General features: G+C 36.0%; 1 protein-coding gene across 3 annotated transcripts in view; it reads right to left on the bottom strand.

Moving 5' to 3' along the window:
• Window positions 1-14,868, bottom strand: part of VSIG1 (V-set and immunoglobulin domain containing 1) — a 62,810-nt gene that overhangs the window by 18,935 nt on the left and 29,007 nt on the right. For all 3 annotated transcript variants that reach the window (XM_074029881.1, XM_065537766.2, XM_005594322.5), the window contains one exon: window positions 2,074-2,237. In XM_074029881.1, the coding sequence (XP_073885982.1) occupies window positions 2,074-2,088 (15 nt within the window). In that variant the 5' untranslated portion in view covers window positions 2,089-2,237. The remainder of the gene's footprint in view (window positions 1-2,073; window positions 2,238-14,868) is intronic.

Genomic DNA, 14,868 nt, shown 5'->3' with positions numbered 1-14,868 from the left:
ATATCTTAAATTACTTGCCCCACCTGTAACTGACATTTTGGAGAATGAAGCAAATGGCAAGTAAATAAGCTACTCAATAAATATTTATTTGTGAACAGATTTTTTTTAAGTGCTTCAAGAGATGTTCTGGGCTCAGGCCACACTCAATTCAATCACCATATCTTCTTCCCTTGCATTTCCTGGTATAGAAAAAGCTCATTGCTGGTCACAAGATCCTTCGGCTCTGCAGCTCCCTCCCAGTTCCTCACTAGACACACAGTTCAACCAAGAAGTGGCCTTGTAAATCCCAATGTCAGAGGAGGCATAAATAAAAATCTGTGGTTTTTGAACTGAGACTGGCCTTGCCCAGCCTTCAGGCAGTTTAGAACATCTTGATTTGAGTATCAAGCAGAAAATATTTAAAAATACATTGGCGAGGTCTCTCTAAATCCAGCCCCACCTGGCAAAATGAGAAAGATTTCAAGCCTACAGATAAAGAATGTGTTGAAAAGACTATTCCGGAAATCGAACTTTAAAAAGGAAGAAAGGTCATGTGATTATTGTCATCTACAATCTAACAGAGCATCCTGCAAAAGAAGGCAATAATTTCTTAGTTGACTCCTACATACAAGGCCTTGGGTCTGGACATTTTGGGTGATGCAAACTGGTAGAAGCACTGGTGGTGGTGGTGCTGCTGTGGATGATGATAATCATAATAGTGTTTACAACGGATAAAACTTATAGGGCTTTATATTTTTCACATGCATTATGCCAGTTGATTTCCCATGGGTATTGCTGATCTACCATATTTTAAAGAGAGGTACAGAGTGATTCAGATACTTGTCCAAGGTAACCAGTATTGAGCAAAATTGTTTAACTTGGACTAGAGAGTGGCATTGATGGAATCTCCCCCTGTACAGCGTTTCCTGCTAAACAAATGCTCAGGATTTGTAAACAGAGGACTCAGCACCTCCGAAGGACTAGTGATGGCTGAAGTGACACTGGCCAACATGTGGCTCCTCTAAACTAATGCCTTCCTTCTTCTCCACCCCTGTCCCTAGGCCTCCCCCAGCCTCCTCAACTTGCTTTCCCTCTATCTTTCTACTAATCAAAACCTTTCCTTTCCTTCAAGGCCCAATTCAGCTGCATCCAACTACTCCAAACCACACTGACTTGTCTCTTCTCTAAATTCTGCTTTGGGTCATGCAACCTTTTGAGAACCTGAAGAAAGCTACAGACCTTTTCCATCAAGAGATATGTGTAGGCATGCATGGCATATGTGCTCACATAAACATGTGCGTGAGCACACAGGCACACACACGCATGTGTGCACGCATGCGCGCGTGCGCGCGCGCACACACACACACACACACCCCTTTGAGTATACAATTTGAATCCTTGGGCTAAAGAAGGAATTTCCCTCAAGGCCTGATGAAGGAAACCTGGGAATAGGCAGCTTGCATGTGAAATTATTCTCTTCCCCTGACTTTCAACCCACCCTTTTCTGGCAACCTCTTCCCCCAGACCCTATGCCTACCCACTCCATCCCCTGTCCTCTATCCTTACGCTGTTCTTGATGAACTACACAGGGTTCATCACTACTATGGCCCTTCTTCACCCATCTGGGGAGTCTCGTTCTGTCAGGCCTCAGTCTAGCACAGTGAGCTAGTTCACTTGACAGTCAGATGCTAGATATTAAATTTGGCAGAGATCTGTAGATCAATCAGGACTTGGATTTGAACTAATTTCTTCTGGAAATAATAGGGAGATAAAGGCAGAGGGGGAGCCCTTTCAGAATTACTGTTCATTTCACCTATGAGAAGAACCATTTCTGTCTTTAAAATACATGATCCACTTGATGTGGGCCTACACAGACCTGAGATAATGGGTTATAACTAAATATGAAAAGAGGACAAGAGTTAAGTCACTTAGATGATGATCTTCTCTATACAGCTGTCTTCAAACTTTTGTATCTGAGATTCCTGCCACTACTGTCACTGGCATGCCATTCTTTCACATTTCACGTTTTTTCTACCCCAACAGTTTTCAGTCAGAACTACAAAAGGGGAAGAGTTTAGGAAAATGTGTCCTTACAGAAACTGGCTCCATCTCCTTCTTATGGAAGAAAGACCACTGGATGGAAAGCTGGTCTCGGGAGGCCACAGTGGTGGTATAGATGCAGACGAGAGTGACATTAGATCCAACAGTCACGTTCACGAAACTGTCTGGGATGGTCACTTGCACCACACTAACCTGACCTGAAAAGATAATCATAAAAAAATAGTACATACTCACATTCTGATAACACTGTTTCATCACAGAACACTTACAAAGACATCTTATTTGAAGAATCCAAGGTGAGGGGGAGAAGGCAGAATAAATCATACAAGAAAGCTGAGCTTTCTTGGGTCTCACTGGGGTAGAGGGAGGAGAGTTTCTAACAAATTATCATATGAAGATACTCAAATTCTAGATGATGGTGAGGTAATAACACCGAACTGAGAATTTCTTCTGTATTAAGGGCAGCCTTACACAGGTTCTTAAAGTCTTGTCCAGGGACCCAAAACTGTCTGGGAGTATAGAGAACAACTGACCCAGTTTTCCCAGTACCAAGGGAATTCCTTGAATGTGGGACTTATAGTTTTAAAATCGGGTAAATCTCAGGCAAAACATGTCAGTTTCTTTTTTGGGTCCTCAATAATTTTTAATTGAAATTTTTATTTATATATTTGTAGATTCACATGCAGTTCTAGGAAATAAGACAGATCTTATGTTTACTTTACCCAGTTCCCAGCAATGGTAACATTTTGTAAGATGATGGTATACTATCACAACCAGGATACTGACATTGATAAAACCTATCAACCTTATTCATATTTCTCCAGTTTTATATGTACTGCTGTGTGTATGCACATGCACATTTAATTCTATATTTTACCATGTGTAGATTTGTGTATTCACCACCACAGTCAAGATACTGAACAGTTCCATCACCACAAAGACCTCTCATGTTGACATTTTTATAATCACACTCACCTCCATCCTGCACCTCATTCCTGTCCTAACCATGAACAACCACTAATCTTTCATTTCTAAAATTCTGTCATTTCATAAATGTTATATACAAGGAATCATGGTAACATTTTGGAATTGATGACTGTTTTTACTCAGCATAATTATCTAAAATTTCACCCAAGTTGTTGTGTGTATCACTAGTTTGTGTTTTTTATTGATTTGTAGTACCTGATGGCATATATGTAATACAGTTTGTTTAACCATTCATCCATTTAAGGACATCTGGGCTGTTTCCAGTTTTTGGGTATTGGATAAAATTCCAGTGAACACTCAGGTACAGATTTCACATGAACATAAATTTTTCTTTCCCTGGCACAAATGCCCAAGAGTGCAATTGCTAGATCATATGTCAGTTGCACATTTAATTTTATTAAAAAAAACCAGCCAGGCTGTTTTCCATAATGACTGTACCTTTATACATACCCCCCTCCAAAAAAAAAAAAAAAAAGGATTCAGTTGTCCTGCATTCTTACCAGCATTTGGTGTTGTCACAGTTTTCTACTTTAGCTATTCTGGCAGGTATGAAGTAATATAATCATTGTGGTTTTAATTTGCATTTCTCAAATAGATAATGATGCTAATTATCTTTTAATGGGATTATTTGCCATTTGTACATCTTCAGCAAAATATTTGTTTATATCCTTTGATCATTTTCTAATTGGATTGTTTAGTTTTTTAATTATTGAGTTTTGAGAATTCTCTATATAATCTAGATGCAAGTCTTTTGGGGATAGAGAGTTTTATTTCTTCATTTCCAATTTGTAGGCCTTTTATTTATTTTTGTTGCCTAACTGCAGTGGCTACAACTTCCAGTACTATGTCGAATAAGAGAGATGAGAGTGGACATTCTTGCATTGTTTCCAATCATAGGGCAAAAGCGTTCAGTCTTTCACCATTAAGTATAATGTTGACTGCAGGTTACTTGTAGGTGTTTTTATCAAGTTGAGGCAATTCTCCTCTGTAGGGGGTTAAATTGTGTCCCCCAAACAGGTAAGTTCAATTTCTAACCTCCAATATCTGTGAATGTGACCTTATTTAGCAATAGGGTTTTTGCAGATGTAATTAAGGATCTTGAGATGAGATCATCATTGATTTAGAGCGGACCCTAAATTCAACGACTGTTGTCCTTATAAGAAAATGGAGAGGGAGTCTTAACACAGAGACACACAAAGGGAAAGGCTCAGTGAAGACAGAAGCAGAGATTGGAATGATGCATCTACAAGCCAAAGAATACCGAGAATTGCCAGCAGCCATCTAGGCAAGACTTATGGCACAGATTCTCCTTCAGAGACCTCAGAAGAAACCAACAGTTTGATTTAAAACATTTGGCCTCCAGAACTGTGAGAGAATTCATTTCTCTTGCCTTAAGCCACCCCGTTTGTGGCAATTTGTTACAGCAGCTCCGGGAAACAAATACACCCTCTATTCCTAACTTGCTGAGTTTTAATGATGAATGGGTATTGGATTTTGTCAAATGCTTTATCTGCATCAGTTGATATGATCATATTTTTTTTTCTTTAGCCTGTTGATATGGTGGATTACACTGAATGCTTTTGGAATGTTGAGCCAGCCTTACAAACCTGAAATAAATCCCATTTGGTCATGGTGTATAATTCTTTTCATACATTGTTGGATTCAATTTGCTAGTGTTTTGCTAAGGATTTTTGTGTCAAGGTTCATGAGAGAGATATCGGCCTGTAGTTTTCTATTTTTGTACTATTTTTGTCTGGTTTTGGTATCAGGATAATACTGGCCTCATAAAATGAGCTGGAAGTGTTTCCTCCTCTTCTATGTTTTGGAAGAGAATGTGTAAAACTGATCTTAATTATTCTTTAAGTGTTTGCTAGAATTGTTTGCTGAAGCTATCTAGGCCTGGAGATTTCTTTTGTAGGAGCTTTCAAAATTATGAATTCAATTTCTTTAATGGTTATAGAGCTATTCAGATTATCTATTTCATATTGGGTGAGTTCTAGTAGTTTGCTGTTTTGGAGAAATTGGCCAATTTTTTCTAAGTTGTCAAATAAATGAATGTATAGTTGTTCATAATATTCTCTCATATTTTTAATGACTGCAGGATCTATAGTGTTATTCCATATTTCATTTCTGATATTAGTGATTTGGATCTTAACTCTTTTTATTGGTCTTGCTAGAAGTTTGTCAGTTTTATTGATTTTTTTTTCAAAAAAAGCAAATTTTTGTGTAATTTATTTTTCCCTATAGTTTTTCTATTTCAAGTTCATTGATTTCAGCTCTTTATTATTCCCTTCCTTCTGCTTGCTTTGGGTTTGTTTGTTTATTTATTTATTTATTTATTTATTTATTTTTGAGACGGAGTATTGCTCTGTCGCCCAGGCTGGAGTGCAGTGGCAGAATCTTGGCTCACTGCAAGTTCCGCCTCCCAGGTTCACACCATTCTCCTGCCTCAGCCTCCGAGGTAGCTGGGACTACAGGCGCCGCCGCCACGCCCGGCTAATTTTTTGTATTTTTAGTAGAGACGGGGTTTCACCATGTCAGCCAGGATGGTCTCCATCTCCTGACCTCGTGATCCGCCCGCCTCGCCCGCTCGGCCTCTCAAAGTGCTGGGATTACAGGCGTGAGCCATCACGCCTGGCCCTATTTTGGTCTTCTTTTCTAGATCCTTGATGTAGAAATTTAGATTACTGACTTAAGACCTTTCTTTATTTCCAATGTAAACATTTAGTGTTATAAATTTCTCTCTCAGAATTGCTTTAGCTACGTGGTACATATTTCAATATGTTGTGTTTTCATTTGCATTCAGTTCTATGTATTTTTAAAAAATTCCTTTTGAGATTTCCTCTGATCCATGGATTACTTAGAAGAGTGTTGTTTAATTTCCATGTGTTTAGATACTTTTCTGCTACTGATTTCTAGTTTCATTGAATTGTGGTCAGAGAATATACTCTGCATGATTTCAATTATTTTAAATTTGTTTAGGTTTGTTTTATGGCCAAGCACACGATCTATCTTGGTGAATTTTCTATAGGTGCCAAAAAAAAGTGTGTTCTGCTGTTGTTGGGTGGAGTGTTCTATACAAATAGATATAATTTAAAACCACTGTGGATAAACCAATATAAAATCATAAAAATATTCAATAAATATTCAATATTAGATAAAAATATTCAATTAGATCAATTAGTTGTCTTTTTCAGATCTTCCCTATACTTACTGATGTTCTGTCTAGTAGATTTATCAGTTTCTGAGAAGGAGTATTGAAGTTCCCAACTATAATTGTGAATTTGTCTCTTTCTTCTTTTAGCTTGATCAGTTTTTGTTCATGAATTTTGAGACTTAGTTGTTTGGTGTGTACCCATTAAAGATCATTATATCCTCCTGCTGGGTTGATCCTTTTATCATTAGGTAATGTCTCTCTTTGTCTCTTTTAACTTTCTTTGCTCTGAAGACTACTTTATCAGATATTAATGAAGCTTCTCCAGATTTTTGAAAAATTAATACTTATGTGGTATGCCTTTTTCTATATTTTTACTTGCAATCTTCCTATGTCATCAAATTTAATGTTAGTTTCTTGTGAGTAGCATATAGAATAGTTCCCACTTATTCCAGGGAGATACATTCCAAGATCCCCAGTGGATGCCTGAAACCATGGATAGCACTGAACCCTGTGTATACTATGTTTTTTTTCCTATACACACAAACCTATGATAAAGTTTAATTTATAAATTAGGCACAGTAAGAGATTAACAATGATAACTACTAATAAATAGAACAATTATACCAATGTACTGGAGTAAAAATTATGTGATTGTGTTCACACAGTCACACTCTTTCTCACAAAATATCTTATTGTACTGTACCATGGGTAACTGAAACCTCAGAAAGTAAAACCACAGATAAAAGGGGACAACTGTAATTGTATTAACATTAAATATAATTGTTTAATGTAATTATTGATATATTAATTCTTGTTTGCTATTTTATTATTTGTTTGGTTCCTTCAGTTATTATTCTTCTGTTTCCCTTTTCTTGCTTTTCTGACAGTTACTTGAGCATTTTTTATGATTCCATCTTGACTTATTTGTAGTGTTTTAAAATATGTATCTTTGTAGAATTTTCCTAGTGGTTTCTCTGGGTATTTAACATTCATATGTGAGTCATAACAGTCTACTTATATCAATATTTTACCACTTTGATTGAAGTGTATAAACCTCACTTCCATTTAGGTTCCTTTACCTTCCCCACTTTTAAATATCATTGTCTAGAGTGTAAAATGGTGTTATAGTTTCAATTATCAAATATGATTTATAGAACTCATGAGTTAAAAGATAGTCTACTTTATGTACTTACATTTCTGCTCTTTCTGTTGTCCTTTCATCCTTCCTGATTGCTCTTTATCATTTACTTTCTGCTTGAAGAAATCCCTTTAGCTATTTTTTAACAGTATATCTGCTAGCAACAAATCTTTTTGTTTTCCTTCAACTGAGAATTTAATTATTTCCCCTTAATTCCTGAAGGGTAGTTTCACCAGATATGGATTCTATTTTCTGTCATCTCCGCTCTTCTATTGAGTCCATCAGCAAGTTTTTCATTTTTGTTATTTTATTTTACCGTTCTATAATTTATATTTTTTTGGGGGGAGGGGACAAACAAGCCAGTTTTATTCAAAAATAAGTCCAAGGGGGGGAAAAAAGAAAATTGAGAATGAACCTGTAGATTATAAGGGTCTTTAGAAAAATAGTAGACAATCACAGAGTATGTATTTTTTTAAATTCTTGTTTTTAACTTAATTTTTATTTTTAATTAATAAATAATTATTGCACGTATTTATGGGGTACAATGTGATATTTTAAAATATGTATACACTGTGCAATGATTACATCAAACTAACATATTCATCACCTCACATATTCATCTTTTTTTTGTTTTTTCTTTTGTTTTGTTTTCAGACAGGGTCTCACCCTGTCACCCAGGTTGGAGTGCAGTAGTGTGATCTCGGCTCACTGCAACCTCTGCCTCCCAGGCTTAAGCAATTCTCCCACCTCAGCATCCCGAGTAGCTAGGACCACAGGCGCGTTCCACCAGGCCTGGCTAATTTGTGTGTGTGTGTGTGTGTGCGCGCGTATATTTTTGGTAGAAATGGAGTTTCACCATGTGGCCCAGGCTGTTCTCGAACTCTTGAGCTCAAGTGATCCGCCTGCCTCGGCCTCCCAAAGTGGCAGGATTACAGGCATGAGCCACCATATCTGGCCTACTTATCTTTTTATTTTTATTTTTTTCATAGCAAGAACATTTAAAATCTATTCTTTTTTTGAATAGGTTTTTGGGGAACAGGTGGTGTTTGGTTACGTGGATAAGTTTATTAGCGGTGATTTCCGAGATTTCGGTGCCCCCATTACCCAAACAGTGTACACTGTACCCAATGTGTAGACTAAAATCTTATGCTTTTAGCAGTTTTGAAATGCACAATACATTATTATCAACTATGGTGATCTTGCTGCACAATAGGTCTTAAGAACTTATTCCTCTTGTCTAGCTGGAACTTAGTACCCTTTGGTCAACTTCTCCCCATTTCCCACTCCCTCCAAGCCACAGTCCCTGGTAACCATTCTACTCTAATTCTCAGTTCAACTCTTTTAGATCTCGCATATAAGTGAGATCATGTGGTGTTTGTCTTTCTGTGTCTGCCTTGCTTCACTTAGCATAATGTCCCCCAGGTTCATTCATGCTGTAGCAAATGACAGGATTTCCTTCTTTCTTATATTTTTATAACTTCTTTTTCTTTTCTGCAAGTTTCCTTTTTTTTTTTTTTTTTTACTTATTATAAGATAATGTTAATTGATTGTTGAAGCATTTTTATAATGGCTACTTTAAAATCCTTGTCAGATAATTCCAACATCCGATTCATCTTAATGTTGGCAGTAGTTGCCTTTTCTCAGTTGAGTTGTGATTTACTTGATTCTTGGTGTGACAGATGATTTCTGATTGAACATTTTGCCTATTATGTTAGGAAACTCCTATTTACATTTTTTATTTTTGCAGTCAGTCACATTATTTATGCTTCACATGCAGGTGTTGGCTTACTTTTGTGGTCTGCTGTTCTAACAGCAGTTTAATTTTCAGTATTGTTTTGCTCTTGTTTATCGGGTATCACTGATGCTGACATTTGTCCCAGATCATATCGCCTGAAGGAGCAGAAAGGATTCCCTAGGTCAGGCTTCCAGGTGTCTCTCAGTGAGGATAGGTATGGTGGGACACTTCTACTGGTGCCCTGCACTGTTGGTGTCTCTATGGGTAGGGGAGAACAGTCATACACTCACTGAGACAGAGCCTTCCCAGACTGCGCCGCTTGCCATCACTTTATGCCTCGTGTCTGTTCTACCTTCTCACCTCGATATCTCTGGGTGAAAGTGGGGCATCTCAGGCCCAGGGAGAAGGCGAATACTTCTTTCGTCCACTATTGTGGACTCTAAGGGAGGAGTAAGCTTACCTGGGCTGCCCTCTGTTGTTCAGTTGGGTATCAGGAATGGCCAGGACTAGGTTTTTTTTCTTCTGTTGGGTGGGAAACAGGATACCCTTGCTTTTTGTTTTTCCCTGGGTCTCAAACCAGTTTGCCTTCTTCTTACAACCTTTCAGAGTTCTCCCCTGGTTGTCTCTTGCATTATTTCCAGGGTTTATACTTGTGCTTAGCAGGGAGGAACAATGAAAAACAGGTCTGTACCACATGTCCAGACCAGAAATCTCCCTCAGTTTTTAAGAGTGTAAAATTGTCCTGAGACCACAAATTCTGAGAACCGTTGGCCTTACAGAAAGGTGAAGTAATTAAGCTTCCCATAGGATTTGGAGGACCACCGAAGGGCTCCCTACCCACATCCAGCCTGCCACTACACTAAAATTCTCGGTTCTATATGAGCACTTTCCAAAGGGCTATTTTAGGTGATGGCACTTTGGGGAGCACTATACAGTCACTGGCTCATCTTATTAACTGGTTACTATCCACTGCAATGTCGAAGACTATAAAAGTTCTCCAGGATGGGACATAGGATTGGCAGGCAAGCACTGGAAGAGAAAGTCAAGTTCAAGAGACGATCTCTATGCTGCCCCAGCTGCCTGCAGGGTCACAGAAGGTGGTGGAGGATTGAGGGTGAAGGGATGAGGATACAGAAATTATGAGAGATTCAGAGGAAATTTCATAGAGGGACTAATTCCTGTCCATCTTCCCAATTTTGCGTACCCAAAGACTTATTTATTTCATATTTTTCTTACTTAAAGACAGCAGTCAGACAAAAAGAACTTAAAGGACTGATAAACACTTTTAAAAAGTAAAAGAAAAAAAATCATTGTACTGATTACTCTTGGTTTCATGGATTCAATATCTGTGTTCTCTGTCACAGCCAGGCCACCTGATCCAGCTGCTTTCCTGCCAGAAGCTGGCTGTTTACATGGCAACCAATGCACTGATAAATTAAGTAAAGTCCCTGAATGCAGACACGAATGCAGCACTTTTTAACTCCATAGTTTCCCACTTCCCAATATTCTCCTCCCCATGCTTTTCCTGGTTTCCATAATGCCTCCTCCAAAAAAGAAATTGGCTTTCAGAAAGCAGCTAATCTTTCCAACAAAAACTTCATTGGAGAAAGATGGTTCCATCCCACTCTCAAAGAATCCATTTCATTTATCCTGGAAGTTAGCTACATCTCTGGCTGTGCTTAAATGATGACTTCCAAATGTCTTTAAAGTGTCCAAAATAAAAATGATAAAACTGGGGATTTGGTAGCCCTTAAAGTTCCCAGACTTATTCCCTAAAAACAGAGATTTTAGAGATATTATTTGGCCATAAATTCTGTTCTCTAGTTTGGGACCCAGTATCTGTTACGAGATTGGCTAAGGGTGAGAGTTTATGAACAGATAAGGCAAAACAATAAACAAACCCCCACAAACCGCCTTTGAAGACCACTCTTGGAAAAAGTACTTTATGGTAGAGTACACACAGTACTCACACAAGTCAAGCCATGGAAGAGGCTGTGGAGCCTAGCAACAAATATCAGTTGAGCACCCATTTTGTGCCACAAACAGTGCTAAACACTGGGGAAACAATAATGAACACGACAGACATAATCTCTGCCATCCCTCAGTGCAGCAGGAAGCCATTTACAGCACAGATGAGAATAGAGGTGAATGAAAATCAAGGATTTGGGAAATATAAATCTGACTCGAACATTTCCAACATTTTAAATATAGAAGATATATAAATGTGTATCTAATTAGAAATCTGCAAAAGTTTAATAATATCACCTTAGAATTAGGATGGTAATTTCAAATTTTAAAGTGAGATAATATTTTTTGAGGTATTACACATTGTCATGTAAATAAGTAACAACTGGCAAAGCAAAACCTCCAGACCGTTTTATCGCCCAGATTCCCAATTCTTAGCACATAACCAATTAAATTCTGAAGAAAAGATGGTTTTCAGACATTGTCCAACCATGATATAGTGATGATATGCTTCAGAGCTAAAAGTTATATATTTCCAGATGAACCTTTTTAAAATGTCACATCATTCAGTTAGTGCACATTACCTAAAACCTCTGAGCTCACCCTTACAGCACTGTCCAACAGAACTTCCTGTGATGATGGAAATGTTCGATCTCTGCACCATCCAATTCAGTAGCCCAAACAGAATTATTGAACAACTGAAATGTGACTAGTGAAACTGAGGAACTGACTTTATAATTTTCATTAATCTGAAGTGATTTAAATTTCGATAGCCACATGTAGACAATGGACAGTGCAAATTTAGTCCTAAAGTGGAGGTGATTCTCTGAGTGTCAGGGAAAGAATTTCCCTTCCTTTGGATTAAGTCAAAGTTGAGAAATTATTTAAAAATTGAATAAGTCAGAAAAATCACTATATCAACAGGACCATGAATAAACAGCAAAGTAAAGATTAGTATCTGATTTCAACAAAACCCACAAACACAATGTCCCTCTCTGAGATGACCAAATTTAAAAATAAAACAAAAATGTATATGTGGTTGAAATATGTGTAATCTCTTTTAAAAGCCAGTGCTTATTACTGAAGAAAAATAATCCAAGATGTACACACTTAATCAACATTTAAAAAATATTTTTAGGCTGGGCCTGGTGGCTCATGCCTGTAATCCCAACACTTTGGGAGGCCAAGGCGGTGGATCACCTGAGGTCGGGAGTTTGAGACCATCCTGACCAACGTGGAGAAACCCTGTCTCTACTAAAAATACAAAATTAGCCGGAGATGGTGTTGCAAGCCTGTAATTCCAGCTACTCAAGAGGCTGAGGCAGGAGAATCGCTTGAACCCAGAAGGTGGAGGTTGTAGTGCGCCGAGATCACACCATTGCACTCCAGCCTGGGCAACAAGAGCTTAACTTCGTCTCAAAAGAATATATATATATATAAAATATACATAGTATATAATTATATATATTATATATAAAATTATATTATATTATATATTATATATAATTATATATTATATTATATATAATATATAATTATATTATATATAATAATATAATTTATATTTATATAATATATAATTTATATAATATATAATTTATATTTATATATAATATATAATTATATATAGTATTTTATTGTTTTTGTTTTTATTGTATAGTAGATATAATATCATATATAATATATGGTATATATAGTATATGTTATATATTATATATGTTATATGTCATATATAATATATATTATATATGTTATGTTATATAAAATATATATCATATAATATATATTATATGTCATGTTATATCTATTATATATTATATATAATAAAACAAAAACAATACATTTATAATATATCATATATACATTATATACATTTATAATATATCATATTATATATTATATATTATATATTATATATAATTATATATCTTAATATATCAAAAATATAAGATATATAATTATATATAATATATAATATATAATAATATATATAGAGAGATATATATAGAGAGAGAATGTCTTGCATTTTGGTAGTGATTGTTCATTCATTTATTTAATGCCTACAATGTGGCAAGCATTTTGTTTACAGAAGGATTATTATTCTCCTAATATACCACAGCAAAATATCCCCCAAATAGCCATATTTAATCTGATGCATTTGAAGTGATTTAATTTCCAGCAACTTCATGCATAATTGCTTCATTTTGAGTTAGGAAATAATATAATCAAATGATCACCCACTTTTTTGGATTTGACTGCAAACTCAAAGTTCAAATACATTACTCCTTTAAAATGCATAGCATATACCTCCAGAAAATGAAACCCACATTAACATATCTTTCTAAGAGGTGACTAATACATATTTCAAGTGTCTAAAATGATATGCATAAATTTTTTGGAGAAGAAAAGTTTGATTAAAACTCGTTTTCCTGAATTAGAATTTAACCTAAGAATTCCCAAGAAGTCATTGAAAATATTTTGATTTAAGCAAAATCTGACCTGTTTAGTCATACCAAAATCGATTTTAAATATGTATGTGAAAATCGTGTCTGGATGTTTGGAATTTGGGAAAGTAATTCATTCTTTCAAAAAAACATTTACTATGTATCCACTATGTGTTAGGCACCATGCTTAACACCAAAAAGTGACATTCTCTCCAAAACAAGTCCAGGAAGAGCATCAAATTGCACATTGATGGAAACATTATCAGTTGTCCAGAACAACTGATGAACACTGCTAATGACAGAAGTAGATTACTAAAGTGATCCTTTCTCTAACTTCAATACATATGAAAGCACAGCAAACGACAATAGAGCATACCACAATTTGCTGTACTGACACTGCCATATTTCGCTTTGGGCCAACTAGATAATATATGTATAGATATATAGTGTACACTATATGTCAACAAAATCAGTTATATAGTAACTTAGGCAGAACACTCTTAAGTATTTATTGGTCACTCTGATTGGGCCTTGTTCTAAAAGTCACAATCAAATAAAATTCCTGACGTCATGCTAAACAATGTTTTAAACAATAAAAAAGTATACAAGGAATAAACCCAATTTTTAAAATGTAATATATACACCTGCAAATAAAAGAATGATATTTCACCCAAATCTGAGTAGTAAAATTGCAGACGATTTTTATTTTATTTTAAATATTTTGCAACCTTTCTGCAATGACGATGCATTACATTTATAATCAGTAAAAATTACATGTATGTTAGGTACGGTTAAAAAAAAAAACTGTTCTTACAACCGTTCCAAACCATGTGTCTAGTAGGGGCCAGGGCAAGGCCTCACATAGGGAAACAGGTATGATCTCAGAGGGCTGATGCAGAAGGCCCAGGGGTCGACCCAACTGGCTAATGACTGGAAACCCTTTAAGAAGAGACAAAAACTTTCATATCTAAAGTTAAATTTAAATTAATATGCCTAGGGAGAAGGGAAAATAGGAACATGTGTTTCCAGCTCTAGGGCCTAGTTAGGTCACTGAACAAATAGAGTGTTGCCTTCTGGTGATATTTAAGTCCATAAAACATCTATGCTTAAACATTTAGTAATGAACATTTAAGGAACTATTTCTAAACATGAGATCATTTTGAAAAGTAACACTTTTTTTCTAATTATAAAAGTAGCATAATGTTCTTCGTAGAAAACCTAGGAAGTATGAAAAGCTGGGAAACAAAATTAAAATTATCTATAATTCCATCACCCAGAGGCAACCACCATGGCACTTCAGTATACAACCTTCTAGTAATTTATTTTAGGCATATATGTGTATCCTGCGTTTTCACTTAATATTTTATCCTGGGCATTTTCTTATGTCATTAAATATGCCTAG

This window comes from Macaca fascicularis, chromosome X (assembly GCF_037993035.2).
Source record: "Macaca fascicularis isolate 582-1 chromosome X, T2T-MFA8v1.1".
In the NCBI taxonomy this organism is placed as follows: Eukaryota; Metazoa; Chordata; class Mammalia; order Primates; family Cercopithecidae; genus Macaca; species Macaca fascicularis.
The sequence above is the reverse complement of the archived record's forward strand: the minus strand, read 5'-3'. Positions and strand labels throughout refer to the sequence as shown.